Below are 19,082 nucleotides of genomic sequence, written 5' to 3' on the forward strand. Positions count from 1 at the left end.
CACCAAACTTGCAATACACATACAACTAATATAAAGGGTGGACCATGTATAATGCAATTCATGTGTCACAAAGTATGTAATGGCAACAATGCAGGAGGAGCCGGTGCCGCGAGACTCGTCGGATTGCAAAGTCACTGGCGTTTCTGAAACATCACTAGTGTTGCATTTTGTAAAACATCGCCGGCGTTGCAGAGGCGCGAGTCTGCGAGCTCACGGGATTGCAACAACATCAATGTTTCTGAAACATGGCCTATATTGCAACGCTTTGCAACCTCACAAATGTTTTTGAAATAAATCTCTTGTTGCAATAGCGACGGCCGCGAGCCAGAGATAGAAGAGGGGTTGTACAGTGAGCAACATAGATCGAACGACTCGCGACCCGACTGATCTTTTTAAAAACATCAGCCGGCTTACCCGTAGCACGCCCTAAAAACATACATTAATTTAGTGGGTATTTCTGAAGAAGAAAAATGCTGCAACGGCATGGAGACCATACTACACCGTGACTCCATGAAAAAGGTAAGAGCAACTCTAGCAGACCCCGTAAAACCGCGACCCGCATAAGGCGCTTACAGTTCGATAAAGAACTGTTTTGCGGGTCGAAATCGTGCGCAGCAGAGTAGAACCCGTATATAAAACTGCATAATTTGAAGAAAAAAAACTTTCACGGGAGAAATTGCAACCACACTAGTTCATCACATACAGCATGATCATTCATAGTTCATCATCATATACTACATTATCATACATACTACATTCTACTACTACCAAAGGGGGAAGATCTCGCGGCGGCGAGGCCGAGGTCGATGTACCAAAATGGACGAGCTCGCGGCCGAAGACGACGCGGTGGAGGAGCCCAGTCCTCGTCGGAGACGAGGTCGATGAACTTCTCCCTCTGCTCCTCACGGATGCGCCGCCACTCGTCGTCCTTCTCCTTCGCGGCAAGGTTGGCCGCGACTGCCTGCTTGAGGACGAGGCCGTCCAGCTCCTCGTCGTGGCGCCGGCGCTCCGCCTCCTCGCGCAAGCTCCGTTCGGCAATGGCGGCCGCGGCTGCGTCGAAATCGGCCACAAAATCTTCGGGCCCGACGACCCCTCGGCGCTCGATCTCCTCCGGCTCCTGCTTGACGGCGACGACCTCGATCTCCTCCGGCTCCTCCGACCACTCCCTCTTCACGGGGAGAAGCCTCGCGCCGGAAGAGGAAGAGCTCGCGGCGTGGGAAGATCTCGCGGCGGAGGACGAGCCCGCGGCCGAGGAGGGCGTACGCCCGTGCCGACGGTCGTACTCCTCCGTCTCGCGAACGAGGAAGCTCGGCGGCGGCTCGAGGCCCTTGTTCGTCCACCTGCTCGCCGCGCGCTTCCTCGCACCGTCCGAGAGGACACGCTGCTCGCGCTCGGGGTTGCCGCCCCCGCCGGAGCTACTACCGGAGCTCCACGTGCGGCCCCACATGGCGGCTGGAGGCGGAAGGGGCTCACCGGCGGCAAGAAATGTGAGGAGTGGAGTGGGGAATTGCGGCGAGACGTGGTGGCGAGGGGATAGGGTTTCGACCCGTATCTGCCCTGTGAACCCGTAGATATACTGCTTTGGGGTGGGGGGAGGGAGTTGTGGGCTGCGGTAAAAAAAATTACGGGCTGGGCGAGTATACGGGCTCTGTTCTGGCCAAAAATTTGGGCCAAGCCCGTATACTCGCCGAAATTTTGCTGGTTCGCGACATATACATGGTCTGAGAGTTGCTCTAAACAAGGCAAAGTTCCACTCGTTCATGCATGCGACAAGGAGCACGGGTAGGTACAGAGTCAAACATATGCACCTTTTGTGCATGAGGAAGGCCACATGGTATGCATGAGTCAACCGCAGATCATTGTTAGTTACCTGCTGTATTTCGAAATTTCCTACAAAATAGACGGAAAAATAATAATCTCGCTGAGTCTTCGTTTGACTGAACATTTGTGCTGCAGTCTGTCCTATTTATACCTGCTCTAGCTACGAATTAAACAGATAGGAGAGGTAGGGAGCACCTATCGCACGATCAGTATGATCTTAGTACCACCAAGCAGGTCACAACAACGCTTCCAGTGCCGATCATCAAACGCAGCCGCCGCCCTCCATCTGCTACTTCTCGGTGTAGCACTGGCAATGGCGAGCGGCACCGCAAGGGCACACGCCGTCCACGCGCCGTGCTGCAACCTTCTCCAGGGGGTGAACCTGGTGCCGTGCCTGGCGATGGCGGCGTCCGGCGGCGGCGCCGTCAACATAAGCGCCGCCTGCTGCTCGTCGCTGAACCAGGCGCTCGACGCCGGCCGCCGTTGCCTGTGCTCGCTGCTGCTGGCCAACGGCGTGCTCGCCGGCCTCGTCGCCACCCTGATCCCCACGCTCCCCATGGTGCTGCCGCTGCCCGGGTGCTACCTCTACGCGCCTCCTCTCGCGGCCTGCCAAGGTGACCATTCGCACAAATCTTTTCTTGCATCCGCCCGGGCATGGACGCTAACGCCGAGTAGTTGCTTCCCCTTTATCTTGTTGGTTTCAGTGACGTTGCTGCAGACGAGTTATGATGCGCCGCCGGCGTCGGCATCTGTGGCTGCGGGCGTGGGGGATGCTGCTGGCGGCGCGGTGGATCCGCCGCCTCCTCAGGCCGACATTGCGCCGCCGCCTAAGAATGGTAGTGTGGCTGGGACGAAGGATGGTGGGAGGACGGACGGGAGCGGCGGCAATGGCTCTAGGGAGGAGCAGAGCGTTAGAAGGAGCGAAGCATGCCGACGGCCCGGCGTTGGTGAGGGTAGGATGTACATGCTCATCTTGTGGTCATGGCTGTATTTTTGTTCGACTAAGTTGCCTGTCCATGGTTTCATAGGATTAATGATCGATCGATTAATCTGAATGACTTGGGCAATGCAGTATCCGTACCATGGATCTCTCTGTCTTCTCTCTCTCTCTACAGTATTTTACAAATTTCAGGAACATCCATGGAACCATAGGTGCCATGCACACAAAAGCAAACTAATTTGCACACACCAATGTTTTATTTTATTAACGCTAATGAAAAGAAAAACAAGGACGAAGCAATAAAAAAAGGCTATTACTTTGCCAGTAGCCACCTCTTTGATGAACCATATGATCTTGATCCAACGGTCTAGATTAGACCGCTCCCATCACTAACCTTCCTATATGCATTTCCACAAGAATGTCCCATACACGGTCTTCGTCCGGTTGTCCGTTAATTAACTAGGCAATTCTCTTCTGCTTAATTGATCAATTGCATCGTTTCAAAAAGAAAAAAATGTCTCCGTACTGCCAACACCGAACCATTACATGCCAGCAGCAAAACCATGCCAGTAACAGGTGTGGAGACGCACACCAATTAGAATTTCCGTTCAGTCTATTTAGCTTGTGTCCCCATCCAAGCATCCACCATGTCCCAGTCAGCTTCTACCGTTGGCCTCCGACATGAAGGAAAGTTCACGGGTTTTTCCCTCCAAAGGAAAAAAAATCTAAGCCTGTCACATCCAGGGGTGAGTGTGGCACCCCGTCCTTGTGGTCTACAGTAACCCACTAACATCATATAATTGCACCTTGACAGCTGTTTTGCGCTCCCAATCAAGTCACTCTGACGCGCTTCCCCGCGACGCGGCAAAGAAGAAAGAAAATCGACCAGTTAATAAGGAAAAAATGACACACACACACACACACACACACAGAGCAGCCCCACCCCAAGGCTGTGTACCAAACGAGCCGACGACCTTGCTATGCTACCCAAGGGACCAGAGTCGAAACCAACGCGGCAAAGATAGGGAGGCAGTTTCTGCAAGGACGCGGTTGAGAAGAAGCTTACCGAACTCAGCAGCTACTTGCTGTTGCAAAACCTCAGCCCTTGCAGAATCACCGAGTTGGAACTTGGAAATGGCGTTTCCAAGGAGCCCTGATTCCAGTATGAGCAGCTATGCTTCCACTCTGACGCTGAGCAGCTGCCCCAGCTCCTATATCTCCATAGGCAGCAGCAACCCAAGCTCATTTACGGCCTTCGCAATAATCCCCACCGGTGCCGGCGATCACAGCCCAGCACTAGCAGCCACAGGAGCTCCTGGATTCACACAGGGAAAGAAGCTTCAGCAGCATCAGGATCCTCCGGAATCAGAAGCAAAGTTCCCTAAGCAAGAAACTAACGGCTGGGAGCATCCATACCTCTGTTCACCATCCAAGCAACTCAAGAACGTAAGCACTTCCATCAAGGAGATCAGTCGCTGGGCAAGATCTTCGCCGGGAGTAAAGGTGAACTCAAACATCCGGCTCTTGGAGTCTGTACTTTCTTTGATACAAGTGGTAACTTCGACAGCACCACACCCAGATCACATCGTCGACATGATACGGGTCCATGATGCGCTTGCTAACCTGTTGCTTGTCCTGCCCAAGAATATCTTCCCTTTACTGGTGCAAAGTTTTGCTCAGATTGTAGATGAATTAAGCCCGAAAGGAGGTGCATCTTTATCAGCAAGGTTCGAAAAGACACTGCATGATTTGCGAAGAAGCATAAGGAGTGGTCTTCAGGTACTCAAAGACATGATCTTGGACTATACATCTGACGTAGTCCCTCAAGGTGGTGGTATCCATGAGATCACCAAATACTTGTTAAAATACATCATGTCACTTCTGGACAATGGCACCTCTCTCAAGATCATACTTGTCGGTGATGAACAGGATGGCAAGGTTGCAATGCGGACGCTGCAAGATAATGTTGCTACCTTGATCTCTCACTTGGAAATTATGCTTGAGAAAGAATCTCATCGCTATCAAGATGCAGGGTTAAAACAAATGTTCATGGTGAATAACGTGAACTTTGTGCTGCATCAAGTAGAAGGCTCAGAGATAAAGTATCTTCTAGGAGATGATTGGGTTCTGAAGCACCAAGACCAACTGAAGGACCACATCTCATCGTTCATCAATATTTCTTGGGAATCTGTCATGTATTGCTTCCATGTAAAGACCAACAAAATCTCAATCTTTTCTAGCCTACCAACACTGCAAATATTTAACCTGGAATTTGAGAAAACTTACTAGACTCAGAAGACATGGAAAGTTGAAAATCCTCTGCTCCGGTCCAATATGCGTAAATCAGTATCAGAGAAGCTTGTTCAGGCTTACAGTACATACCTTGAGAATCACAAACACAAAGCTCCAAAGCTTATGAAGTACACCCCTGAAGATCTTGACGAGCTGCTGTCAGATCTGTTCGAAGGATAATGGGCGTAGCTAAAAAGAGGAGAAAGCACAGATGCATCTGACAAATCGTTGTCAACAAATCTGAAGGATAAATGGCCCCTTGAGCTAGGAGGAAGATCCTATTTAGATGCATGCTTCCAAAGCTTGCGTAGTGAATATGGAAGTGTAACTGATATATCCTTGATATGTTAAGATTGAACTGTACCTGAGGTTCTAGAAGCTGTGTGGTTGCTGCAGTTGTGTGGTTGCTGCAGTTGTATGGTTGCTGCAGTGTGAACTATGTATAAAATTTTCAAGTAAACAACTAACACATACTACTGTTTTCTGCACCAAGAAAAACAACTCTCGAATCAACCAACAGAGTGTGGCATGCCACCGCGCACTAGATGGTAACAGGAAGTAGAGAGACACGATGTTTACCCAGATTCGAGCCCTCTCGAAGAGGTAAAACTCTACGTCCTATTTGTATTGTACTGATTGTGGATGGGGTACAAAGTACATGAGGATCTACCTCGAGATCGTATGAATGAGTTCTAACTTGCCTCTACAGACTAAACCTCTCGGCTTATATAGGGACCGAGGGGGTACCTAGGGTTACACATGGTCGGTTACATCTAGAGATAAGCATGCCGATCATTTGAACATGCCTTAAAATATACGCCAAGTATTCGGAGGATTCCAACTTGAGTACGCCGAGTGCCATAGCTTACGGGCCCCATTCTTCGGTTGTTGGTGATCCTCGGCCCAGCCCATGAATGATAGGCCGACGTGGTGAGTCCCCCCCCCCCTAATCCAGGACATCGTCACCTGGAGCAACTCGCCACTCCTCGGCAAGCTGGCTTGGAGCAGCGTGCTGAACGACGTATCGGCTTGGAGCTTCTGCCTCCGCGAGCTGGCCTGCAGCGGTCTGGAGCGTCAAGGGAGGTGTAGCGGAGAGTTGCCTGGCTCGTATCCGGCGGGCTCGACGGGGCACCTATCCGGCTTTTATGCCGGAGAACTTGTCTTCCTACTCGCCGGGTGCCATGGAGATTGTGGAGAAAATGGTGTGCAAGGAGAAGATGGGAGCGGAGTGTGGTGCGATTTTTGCCCGGCGTCTAGCATCAATAGCAGTGGGACGCGGGCAAGGAAGGGGGTTTTGGTGGGCCAGGGCGATCAGACACGGGCATGACAGCGGTGCGGGCGCCCTCAAAACCCTCCTAATTTGTCTTGGGTTTGCAGGAGAAATTGCGTTCGGACCGTCGAGCGGACCGTTACAGGCCCACATTGGATGTCACAACACGTCCGGACCACGCGGTCCGGACGTATGTGGGCGGTTTGAGGGTCGGCATTGGAGATGCCCTAACTGATGTATATTTTGGTTATTTTTATATCTGCATCATCGGTTGGAGCTCTAAGACCAAAAGAACTCAAATATTACATCCACCAAAATTCTCCTTCATGCATCTCTCCTATACGTTCTTCTCTTCACAAAATGATTGCCTGATACTCAGCTTCCGGTGCTGGCCGCCCAACATCAAGTCAATATGTCACATCGAGTGGTCATTGTCTGGTACCTCATCCTTCTGGTTTATAATCAGCCACTTCAAATTAGTTAAGTACTTCCTCCGTTTCAAAATAAGTGACTCAACTTTATACTTACTTTATAAAGTAAGTATAAAGTTGAGTCACTTATTTTGGGACGGGGTGTACTGTCGGCGTCCCCCCGTCTAACTCCCCCCGTCCCCTGCGTCCCTCTCTGAGGCGACTCGGGGGAACCCTAGCTCCCTCCGCCGCCAGCCCTCCTCCACCCTCCCTCCCCCCTCGCCGCCGCCGAGGGACACAGCTGGGCAAAGCCCAGGCAGTGTCGGCGGCGGCGGGGCCTCTCCCTGGCGCGTCTCTCTCTCTCCCCTGGCGGCGGCGCGAGTTCTTCCGACGGCGGCTTGGCGGCGTGGCGCGGCGGAGCTCCGGCGATGACTCGGTCCTACGGCGGGGTGGAGGGCAGGGCACTGTCCAGTGGTGCTGCCTCCACAACGGCTGCGGCTTGGGGCCCTTGACCCCGATCCGATCTGGATCTGGTGGTGCTTGGGCCTGGGCCATGGAGGCTGGCGAGGCGTGGTGTTCGTCGGGGCTTGTCGGCCTCTAGGCACCATGGGGGTGCTGGCGGCGACGCATGCCCGGCATGGTGATGCTGGTGGACGTGGTGGTCATCTTCTTCCAGAGATGGCCGGCCAGAGGCTTGGTGATCGGATCTCGAGATCCATCATCTAGTCCCGGCTGCGAGTTGGGGGGACATGGCTGCCGGTGAAAACCGAGCCGACGGCAGGCGATGGCGGCGTTCTCGCCGTGACCTTGATGGAGGCATCGTCGTGTAACTACTGTCGACCCACTCGTGCTGCTCCGGGGGAAACCCTAGGATCTGGTGTTCCAGATCGGACGATGGCGGCACTGCGGTGTCGTTTCTCTCTTGGGAGCATCGTTTGTGGAGCAGCGCTGGAAGTCAGAGGCAGGAGGTGGAGCGGCTTCGTCTTGCACGGAGCTCCGGTGGAGATGTCAAGTCATGCCTGACCGACAGGTGTTACGCTTTGTCATGCCTGGTCGGCAGGTGCTACGCCGACAGATCTTCCAAGGACTTCAAGCTGTGTCGGTTGGTGGTACTTGGCAGCATGGCGCTAACGTGTATCAGTGGCGACCACGACGTGCTCAGCTGTTTGCGCGCAGGGAGGAGGTGCCGTTGGGCGCCGTGGTGGCGCCGACGATAGCTAGGCCGAGCAAGGTTGATGCATCAGTACAGTTCTGAAGATGGAGCGGTGGAAGTTGGCGGCGGCGGCCTCTGAGAGCACGCCGGACCAGTGTGTGCCCCAGACCCAGCAAGGGCTAGGTTGGGGTCTCAGGTCTTAGATGTTAGGCTTGGCTGCGCTGTCTGTTTGGTATTAGGCCCAAACTATCTGCGCCCCTTCATCAACTGGATAGGTGTAGCGACAGTTTGTTGCTTAGACGGCGGCTTTAGTCTTACTGTTGTATGACTTTGTAAGGTCTTGTGATAATAATTAATAAAGTGGCCGTATGCATCACCCAGATGCAGTGGCCGGGGGTCATCCTCCTTTTCTAGAAAAAACTTATTTTGAGACGGAGGGAGTACTACAGTAGCTGTTTTGCGGTGCCCACTAAGCCATTGACGCGCTTATCAGTTTTTTGCGAGAAACACGGTTGAGAGGAAGCTTACACGAGTTCAGCAGCTAGTTGCTGGTGCAAAACCTTAGCCAGTCCCTGCAGAATCGCCGAGTTGGAAATGGCGTTCCCAAGGAGCCCTGCGGTGAGGGAACGAAGAGGGAACGGATGGCGACCGGGCGGGCGACCGGGGCTGCGACGTCCCTAGCCTCGGGTGATCGACGGCGCGTCGGAGGCCGGTTTTGGGCCCTTGCCGATTCCGACGAGGAAGATGCGGATGGCGACGGGGATGGGATCCCGGCGGTTTCTCCACAGTCACCGACTCCGTCAGATCTCATCTGTGAGTTTTTTTCATTCAGGGTATGACGAAGATGAAGTGGCAACGACGATCGACAGTGTTCTGCCACCTGATGATCCGGCAAGAATTGGACTACACGCGGGAGAGAAGAAAGAGATGATCCGTCGCGTAGTTCATCGGAGAACGGCGGTGACGGCAATCAGACCGTGGAAGGGTCCCCTCCCTAAGGTAAGTCTTCCAAATCTTACACTTTTCGATTTGATTAGGCCGGAGTCATGGATTATTGTTAAGAGGAAAAAAATGCGCATCGGGCAATCGCTCTTCGGACGCCGGCGGCGGCATCCTCGCGGGCTGTGCAGGCGATCGGGATCTCAGCGGTGCGGGCGCACCATTTGAATTGCCTCCCGGGCCGCGATGGGCCGGCTCTGAGTGAATTGGGCCCGCGAGTGGATGGGCCGGGGTTAGCTGGGTATGTGGCCCAGGCTAAACCGGTCCCTATACCCCTTCGCTGCGCCGCCCCATGCACGACTCCGATCGATTCTTCTCCTGTGAGTTCGCCGTCGCCTAAAGCTAGGGTTCCACGACGCGGCAAGCCGGGGTTCCGTGTGTGTGGTTCTGGAAGAGCCAGACGAATCCCTCCCCTCGTGGCCATGGCTGACCGCGGGGCTGCTGCGCTGCCGGGCAAAAAAACCCGCGATGGGTGGAGCTGGCCGCGGTGGGACTGCTCCGTTGCCGGGTGCTGGCGCCGGGCGTGCTGCCCCGGCTATGACTGGCCCTAGGCCGCAGGTGGGTGACGGGGCGACACATGGCTCCGTGGGGCACGGCGGTGGTCTCCCGGGCGCTCGGCCTCCGGTGCAGGTCCTGGTAGCGCAGCCGGCGACGTGTCGGGTGGAGTGAACTACGCTCCTCGTCCACCAGTGTAGAGCTCGGCTACGATTGCTGCTGCGGGCAGGGGCGGTACGGCCCAAGGATCGGGGCCGCCGCCCCCAGCAACCGGCCTTCAACCTCGGGCGGCGCCGCCTCATTACGTCGCGAGGCCGCCGCAAAAGCGACCTGGTCCGGTGCAAACTCCGGCACTGACGCCTCAGAACGGGGGTGCCGGAGGTGTTGGTGGACCGCCCCAGGGACAATGGGGTGACGATGGATACGATGCATATGGTGATGGCCAACACCGTGGTTCCTCGTCGACAGGTGGTGGCCACAGGTATGCTTGGCAGAGTGACGGCTCAGCTGAGAGGCCGTTTTACGGTCCTCCGGGTGATTTTGTTGAGGGGGCGTCTGGCCCTAACCATCGGCAGCGAGGTGGATACCGTGGCTCTCGTGGTGGTAGAGGGGGTCGGTTCCGTAACCATCAGCCTCCTCCGCCTGTTGTCGTCCAGCCGACGGCCTCCGTGGGGGGGCGATCTCGGACAGACGCCCGCTCTGTCTGGACAGGCGATGGAGGTGGTGACTGCGCTGGCCAATGCGGAGGTTCCTGAGACTAGGACCGTAGTGACGGGCTCGGCCGAGGCTGCGGACAGGTCTGATTCTGATAGGGCGTCCAAGTGGGCGCGTAAGAAAGAGAAGATGCTTTGTTACCGATGTGACGAGAAGGGCCACTTTATTGCTGAGTGTGTGTGGCGGAGCTATGTGATACTTGCGGCAAGCCAGCGCATGCTTCGGGGGAATGCCCGATTCTTCGTGATCAAATGCCGGCTATCACTATGTATGGAGTGTACTACGCTGAGCTGATGTTCTTTGAGTCTCCCAGTGCGAGGGAGATCCCAGAGGAGGCCCAGAGCTTGACCACTGGGGTTTTGAAAGTAACCGAAGGTGAGGTCTCTGAGAATCAGATTGTGCAGAGGCTCAAGGAGTTAGCTCCTGGTGACTTCCAGTGGGACCTTGTTAGTATCGAGGCCAATATGTTTAAGGTGGATTTTCCTTCTGTTGAAGATTGGCAGAGGGTTCTGAGCTTTGGGTTGTGTAGAGTGCCTGGCACTGAGTGCATCCTGGAGTTCCATGAGTGGAGGAGGGTTGAGCCTCAGGGTAAGCCTCTTACTCAGGTCTGGTTGCGTTTCTCCGGGGCTCCCTCGAAGCCGATGCAGGATGCTCGAGTCGTTGCTAGCTTGGGAATCTTGGTCGGGAAACCTGAGAGAGTGGATATGGCCTTCACCCGAGCTCACGGAGTGGCCCTTTATTGGTGAGTGTTCTGGATATTGAGTTTGTGCCTGATGTGGTTAAGTGGACATATAGGGGCCAGATATTTAATCTTGAGATTGAGTTTGAGGATGCCAATCTCTTCGCTGAGGCCATTAATGGGTCTGATGTTGACATGCACGAGGGAGACGACGACCTGACATGCACGAGGGAGACGACGACCCGGGTGCTAAGGAGGCGCCCGTGGACGAGGCTGGACGCGAGGTGGCTAACGGGTCGGCGCCCGTTCCTCAGACGCCCGGAAACGGGGCGGCACCATCTTCTACGGTGCCTATGAGTTCCTTGAGATTTGGGTCGTTTGAGCCAGCTTCTGCTCCTCCCCGACTTTGGAGTGAGAGGTTGGAGTCCGATGATATGTGGGAGCGCGCGCTGCCTGCACTGGATTTTGATGTTGCTGAGAGTCCCGTGCTTGGGGACTCGGAGGTGATTCTTCCTGTGACGACCTCCGTCGAGGGAGGGGGAGGCGATTGGGCAGGTGGCCCCTCTTTCTCCTTCTCTGATTGTTGACTTACCTCAGGTGACAGAGCCGATGATGGCAGTTGTGACTAGGGGAGGGAGTCCGGGGCAGGTGGCTTCGGTTCCTTCTTCTCCTCGGGCGGTGACGGAGCCGGTGTTGACGGCTGTGTCTAGAGGAGGGGGCCCGGGCCAGGTGGCTTCGGCCCCTTCTTCTCCTCTCGCGACAACGGCGGTGCCGAGGGGAGGGAGCCCGGGGCAGGTGGCCTCGGCTTCCTCTTCTCCTCTCGCGGCGACGGTGGTACCTAGGGGAGGGGGTCTGGGGCAGGTGGCCTCGGCTTCCTCTTCTCCTCTTGCGATGACGGAGCCGCTGCTGGCGACTAGGCCTAGGGGAGGGAGTCCAGGGCAGATGGCCTCGACTCCCCTCTCTTCTCTGGCGGCTAGGGTGGCCGCGCCTCCGGCGGCGCCCGCGACCCCCACCAGCCAAAGGGCCGGGACGGCATGGGAGCACGGGCAAGAGGCCCGTCTTCCGTCCTCCAGCGCCCCTGAGTCCCCGGACCACGGTTCGAGGGCACCTCGGGTTTTGACCGTTTCTCGGGAGGAGGTCATTGCGTATGGAGGGATTCAGGATCCGGTTTCTGCGGGGAGACGGATGAGCTGTCGTCTCCAGGAACATCCGGAGGTTGATGCCATGCAGCACCGGTGCGCCATGAGGGCGGCCAAGCTTCGTGGTATTGAGGCCACTACTGGTATGTCGGTCAACATTTCTAATTCCATTTTGCATTTTACTAATAATGAGATTATTAATAATGCAAGTCAATTAGGAGTTTCACTAGGAAGAAATGATAGTGAAATCTCTAATTTCGTTAATGATATTCTTGATTTGGAAGCGGAACGCGCTTTAGAAATGATTCGTAACTTAGCTGCGGTCAGGCCTATGAATGATTCCGAGATAGATGCGCTGGGAGTCAGGGTGCTCGATAATTTTTGTGCGGATCTTGCACCATCCTGTCCTGGGTCAGAGGTAGAGGATGATACCTTTGATGAGGTAGTAGTTAGGTTCACGGAGCCCGGTTGTGAGGACCGGGTGGAGGATCAAAACAAGCCTAGACGCAAGTGGAAGCGGAAGGTCTATCCTGCGTCGGCGGTGCGTAGGAGTGCTAGGATCCGAACTACTAAAAAATTTCATGATGAAATATGGAAAGAATCTTTTGGAATAGCAGAGGTCTTAAGGACTTGGCTAAGAGAAGGTTTCTTGCAGATGCGTCTATCGAGCATAGGTTGGATTTTATTGCGCTTTCGGAAACTGGTAGAGAAAATTTCTCTCCCCAGTTTCTTAGTACCTTATCGGGTGGTGTCGATTTTGATTGGCATTGCTTGCCTCCGAGAGGAAGGTCGGGTGGGATCTTACTTGGAGTTAGATGCGATTCGCTGGAAGTACGGAGTGTGGTGATGGGTGACTTTGCAGTTAAGTTCCGGGTTAAGTCCAAGGTTGATGGGTTCAATTGGGCTCTGGTGGCGGTTTATGGTGCCGCACAGCCCGAACACAAACCTGACTTTTTGGCAGACCTTGTTCGAATTTGCGGTTCTGAACAGCTCCCAATACTGGTTGGGGGTGATTTCAACATTATTAGAAGAAGAGAGGAAAAGAACAATGATAACTTCGACGGCAGGTGGTCGTTCATGTTTAATACCATTATTGAAAGCTTGGATCTGCGAGAGATAGAGCTTTCAGGTAGAAAGTTTACCTGGGCTAATACTTTTCCCACTCCGACGTTTGAGAAGCTGGATCGAGTCCTTGCGAGCGTCGAATGGGAACAGAAATTCCCCTTGGTTACGGTCCAGGCGCTTTCGCGCGGTATTTCTGACCACACGCCTCTGCACGTGGACTCTGGTGAGGCCACTCGCATGGGGAACAAAAATTCTTTTTCATTCGAAATGGCATGGTTTGAACGAGAAGGCTTCTTGGATTTGGTAGCCAGGGAATGGGCTAAGGATGCAGGAGGTAGGACTGCGGTCGAGCGTTGGCAGAATAAGTTAAGACACTTGAGAAGTTTCTTGTGTGGGTGGGCTAAGAATCTTAGTGGGATGTATAAGGTTGAAAAGGAAAGGCTCCTTACACTTATTCAGTCCCTGGATCTCAAAGCCGAGTCCACGATTCTTCCAGCCACGGAGCTTCATGCAAAGCTTGAGGCAAAGATGAGATTGAAAGAGCTTCTCCGTGAGGAGGAATTGAAGTGGGCTTTGCGGGCTAAGGTTCGCAAAGTCGTCCAGGGGGACGCAAATACTCAGTTCTTTCACATGATCGCTAATGGCAAGCATAGAAAGAAGAGAATCTTTCAGCTTGAACAAGACGAAGGGACGATTCTAGGACAAGAAAATCTAAAACTTTACATCACCGAATACTATAAGCAGTTGTTCGGGCCTCCGGAGGATAGTTGTGTATCCCTGGATGAGTCTAGAATTGAGGATGTTCCTCAACTTGCTACTGATGAGAATGACATTTTGACCGCCCCATTTACGGAGAAGGAGGTGTTTGATGCTATTTCTCAGATGAAAAATAATAAAGCTCCAGGGCCGGATGGTTCCGGCGAAGTTCTATAAAAAATGCTGGCACATTATTAAGGGGGATTTGTTACCGATGTTCCATGATTTATTCTCTGGACAGCTTCAGCTATTTCACCTGAATTTTGGAACAATAACCCTGCTTCCTAGGAAAACAGAGGCTGTGAGGATTGAGCAGTTCAGGCCGATCTGCCTCCTCAATGTTAGTTTCAAAATTTTCACCAAGGTTGGGACTAATAGGCTCACGCAAATTGCGCATTCTATGGTGCAGCATTCCCAAACTGCTTTCATGCCGGACAGAAACATCTTAGAAGGGGTTGTGGTCCTTCATGAAACGCTCCACGAAATTCACTCGAAAAAACTAGATGGAGTCATTTTTAAGGTGGATTTCGAGAAAGCGTACGATAAAGTCAAATGGCCTTTCTTTCAACAGGCCTTGCGTATGAAAGGTTTTGATGAAGCCTGGCGACGCCAGGTAGATTCGTTCACGCAAAAAGGGAGTGTTGGAATTAAAGTAAATAACGACATAGGTCATTATTTCCAGACACATAAGGGCCTGAGACAAGGAGATCCGATGTCTCCTATTCTGTTCAACATAGTAGTTGATATGTTGGCAATTCTGATAGGAAGGGCTAAGGAGGCTGGACAGGTGGGTGGACTGGTACCTCATTTAGTTGATGGTGGTGTGTCTATCCTACAGTACGCCGATGATACGATCATCTTTATGGAGCATGACTTGGCAAAAGCGAGAAATATGAAGCTGGTGTTATGCTTATTTGAACAATTGACCGGGTTAAAGATTAATTTTCATAAAAGCGAATTGTTCTGCTTTGGTAGAGCCAATGACGAACAAGAGGCTTATAGGCAATTGTTTGGGTGTGATTTGGGGACTTTACCTTTCACGTACTTAGGCATACCAATCCACCATCGTAAGCTGACAAACAGAGAATGAAAGTGTATCGAGGACCGCTTTGAAAAAAAACTGAGTTGCTGGAAGGGCAAGCTCATGTCATACGGAGGCCGATTAATTCTGATAAATTCGGTCCTCGCGAGTATGCCTATGTTTCTCTTGTCGTTCTTTGAAGTCCCAGTTGGAGTAAGGAAAAGACTGGACTTTTATCGATCTCGTTTCTTTTGGCAGAGCGATGAACTAAAAAGAAAATACAGACTCGCTAAGTGGGATATTATCTGTCGACCAAAAGACCAAGGGGGTCTTGGCATTGAGAATCTTGAGGTCAAGAACAGCTGTCTTCTCAGCAAGTGGCTGTCGAAGTTATCCGTCGAGACTGATGCCACTTGGGCGCAGTTTCTCCGTAGCAAGTATCTTCACTCCAAAACTTTGTCCCAGGTGACCGCGAGGCCGACTGACTCACCTTTTTGGAAAGGTCTTATGAGAGTCAAATTAGCCTTTTTAATAGGACAAAGTTTATTATCGGTAACGGTGCTAGCACACGATTCTGGGAGGATACTTGGCTAGGAGAGACCCCCCTTGCGATTCAATATCCGTCTCTGTATCGTATTGTTCAACGACGTGATGCTTTCGTTGCAACGGTACTTCAATCCATTCCCCTTAATATTCAGTTCAGGAGGACGCTAGCCAGCAATCGTTGGGAAGAATGGCTTCATCTAGTGAGTAGACTGATGCAGGTTCAGCTGTCTCAACAGCCCGATAAATTACGCTGGAAGCTTACTAGGTCTGGAGAGTTTACAGTTAAATCAATGTATCTTGATGTTATCAATTCGAGCTCTATTCCTAGATCCAAATATGTTTGGACTGTCAAAGCTCCTTTGAAAATTAAAGTGTTTATGTGATTTGTACATAAACAAGTAATATTAACCAAAGACAACTTGGCAAAGTGTAATTGGACAGGACCTACTAGGTGTAGTTTCTGTGATCGGGATGAAACTGTCAAACACCTTTTTCTGGATTGCCCGTTGGCCAAAGTTCTATTGCGAACGGTCCACATTGCATTTAATATTACTCCTCCGAGTTCTGTCAGCACGTTATTTGGAACGTGGCTTAACGGGATAGAGTCCGAAATAGCGAGACACATTCGCGTAGGAGTATGTGCTTTATTGTGGGCAGTCTGGAACTGCAGAAATGATTTGGTTTTTAACAGAACAACAAATATTCATTTGTTGCAGGTTATTTCCCGAGCCACTGCGTTGATCCGTATGTGGTCGTTGCTCACTCCGACGGAGGTCAGGGAGCGTTTGGTTATTGGATCTATCCGCTGGGAGATGGTAGCACGGGATATATTCAACCGGTTTGGATGGCGTTCATGTAATAGGATAGGCAATTAGTTTACCTGTCTTTCTTATGCCAGCCGGTTGTGGCTTTTTGAGGCTAGTTTGTTTCTAGCTCTTTGGCTTTGTGAGCTTTCCTCTATTTTCGTTGAGACTTTAAGACCTTATTGAACCTATTTGTTTATTTATTAAAGTTAGCCGTATGCATCGTTCTGATGCAGAGGCCGGGGAGTCCCCCTTTTCGAAAAAAAGAGCCCTGCTTCCACCGTGAGCAGGTATGCATCTACTCCGACGCCGAGCAGCTGCCCCAGCTCCTCCATCTCCACAGGCTGCAGCACGCCTGCCACCTCAAGCCCCTTCGCCGTCGCAGCAAAAAGCCGCGCCGTGATCCAGTGCATAATTCCAGCCGTCATGATCCAGTACATGGCCGGACGTGCCGGTGATCACAAGCCGGCGCTAGCAGCCACAGGCACACCTGACTTCACACAGAGAAAGAAGCTTCAGCAGCATCAGGATCTTCTTGAATCAGCAGCGAAGTTCCCTAAGCAAGAAATCAATGGCTGGGAGCATCCAGACCTCTGTTCACCATCAAAGCTGCTCAAGAACGTAAGTACTTCCATCAGGGAGATCAGTCGCTGGGCAAGATCTTCAACGGGGTCAAAGGTGAACTCAGATATCCGGCTCTTGGATTCTGTATTTTCTTTGATACAAGTGGTAACTTCGACAGCACCACACCCAGATCACGTCGTCGCCATGATACGAGTCCACGAAGCGCTTGCTAGCCTGTTGTTGGTCCTGCCCAAGAATATATTCCTTTTCCTGTTGCAACATTTCGCTCAGTTTGGAAACGCACTGCATAACTTGCGAAGAAGCATAAGGAGTGGTCTTCAGGTACTCAAAAACATGATCTTGGACTATACATCTGACGTAGTCCCCCAAGGTGGTGGTATCCATGAGATCACCAAATACTTGTTGAAATACATCATTTCACTGCTGGACAATGGCAGATCTCTCAAAATCATACTTGTCAGCGATGAACAGGATGGCATGGCTGCAATGGAGACGCTGCAAGATGTTGTTGCTACCTTGATCTGTCACTTGGAAATTATGCTTCAGAAAGAATCTCATCGCTATAAAGATGCAGGGTTAAAACAAATGTTCATGGTGAATAACGTGAACTTTGTGCTGCATCAAGTAGAAGGCTCAGAGACAAGGTATCTTCTAGGAGAGGATTGGGTTCTGCAGCACCGAGACCAACTGAAGGACCACATCTCACGGTTCATCAACATTTCTTGGGAATCCGTCATGTATTGCTTCCATGTAAAGACCAACAAAATCCCAATCTTTTCTAGCCTACCAACACTGCAAATATTTAACCTGGAATTTGAGAAAACTTACTGGACTCAGAAGACATGGAAAGTTGAAAATCCTCTGCTCCGTTCCAATATGCGTAAATCAGTATCAGAGAAGCTTGTTCAGGCTTACAGTACATACCATGAGAATCACAAAAACAAAGCCCCAAAGCTTATGAAGTACACCCCTGAAGATCTTGAAGAGCTGCTGTCAGATCTGTGTGAAGGATAATGAGCATAGCTAAAAAGAGGACAAAGCACAGATGCATGTGACAATACTTGTCAACAAATCTGATGGATAAATGATCCCTTGAGCTAGGAGGAAGATCCGATTCAGATGCATGCTTCCAAAGCTTGCGTAGTGAATATGGAACTGTAACTGATGTATCCTTGATATGTTAAGTTGAACTGTACCTGAGGTTCTAGAAGTTGTGTGGTTGCTGCAGTTGTATGGTTGCTGCAATGTAAACTATGTATAAATTTTGCAAGTATACAACTAACACATACTACTGTTTTCCGCACCAAGAAAAACAACTCTCGAACCAACTATCCGCTAGTAGTTGGTTATAAAGAGTTGCATTTCTGCTGGGTATAGTTCTGTTGTAATATTCAGCAGATGTTGTGTCGACGGGGGCTGCACTTTAATTTCTTCCCAGTTGATGGCAACATAGGCATTCATCCGCGCAGAGTGGTTCGGTTTGGAAAGGAAGAGAAAGAAAGTATCGCTGAACATGTGGTTACTGATACAATTCTGACTAAGAATAAATTCAGGAAGTGGCTGGCACACTGAACTGACAGGAACAATGGAAAGACTTCTCTGGGAGCAATGCTAATTGGGGTAGTTTAGATTTCGTTTCAATAGCTTTCACAGGTTCATCGAGTCCTTGAAGTAAAACCCCTGAACACCCAAATGACAAAAACTTGCTTTTATTATATTATTATTTAAATAAACTAATTTAGGAAACGTTGTTAACCAGATATGAATTATTGGATGAGTTGCAGGAGCCAGCAATTGTTTTTTTTTTTGAGAAAAGGTCGGTAGGCCTTTATTGAGTGGATAAAATGTTTACAGGAATAATAGCTGCATCATGCGGATTCCCTAACCAAATATGTCTTCCCACAGGGAGGATGACACCATACCTAGCTAGCCTATGAGCCTCAAAATTTGAAACTCTAGATTCATAACTAAAATTACACAACATGAAAGCTTGAGAGGTTTCTTTCAGCTCCTTTATAATGCTTCCATAATTGCCTCCTGCTCCTTGCTGAATGTGTGCTATGACCTGTTTGCAATCATAAGTTACATGAATGTACTGCAAACCAAGATCCAACGCCAAAGACTGAGCTTCGCGGCACGCCATCGCTTCAACTGTAGCTGGATCAGTTGCGCCTTGGACGACCAGAACAGATGAGCCCAAGTAGCTTCCATCGCGGTCGCGGCATATAGTTAATTAACTATTAACTCGTTTACCAGTACTTGACAACTAATTATGTACTACCCTGATCAGGCCATGACTATGAGTTAAGCCACATAATTGCCGGCCTGTTGAGGCATCTGGGCTACTATTCTTTAGTTGGGCCAAGAGTCCAAAACGGAAGCAATGGTAGGGAA

At 51.3% G+C, this 19,082-nt stretch overlaps 2 protein-coding genes and 1 pseudogene across 2 annotated transcripts; all 3 read left to right on the plus strand.

Moving 5' to 3' along the window:
• Positions 1–1,924: 1,924 nt before the first annotated feature.
• On the plus strand, positions 1,925–2,916 carry LOC109735995 (uncharacterized; annotated as a pseudogene).
• A 748-nt stretch (positions 2,917–3,664) lies between these two features.
• LOC109735994 (uncharacterized) lies at positions 3,665–5,551 on the plus strand. Its single transcript, XM_040394021.3, has 2 exons — positions 3,665–4,540; positions 4,691–5,551. The coding sequence occupies exons 1-2, from the start codon at positions 3,665–3,667 to the stop codon at positions 5,048–5,050; spliced, it is 1,236 nt and encodes a 411-aa protein (XP_040249955.1). The 3' UTR covers positions 5,051–5,551.
• Positions 5,552–12,758: 7,207 nt separating this feature from the next.
• Positions 12,759–17,713, plus strand: LOC123494946 (uncharacterized). The gene is made up of 3 exons (XM_073504230.1): positions 12,759–13,890; positions 16,017–16,044; positions 16,340–17,713. Exons 1-3 carry the CDS (start codon positions 12,759–12,761, stop codon positions 17,700–17,702), a joined length of 2,523 nt encoding a protein of 840 aa, XP_073360331.1. The 3' UTR covers positions 17,703–17,713.
• The last annotated feature ends 1,369 nt before the right edge of the window (positions 17,714–19,082 follow it).

Source organism: Aegilops tauschii, chromosome 7 (assembly GCF_002575655.3).
Source record: "Aegilops tauschii subsp. strangulata cultivar AL8/78 chromosome 7, Aet v6.0, whole genome shotgun sequence".
In the NCBI taxonomy this organism is placed as follows: domain Eukaryota; kingdom Viridiplantae; phylum Streptophyta; class Magnoliopsida; order Poales; family Poaceae; genus Aegilops; species Aegilops tauschii.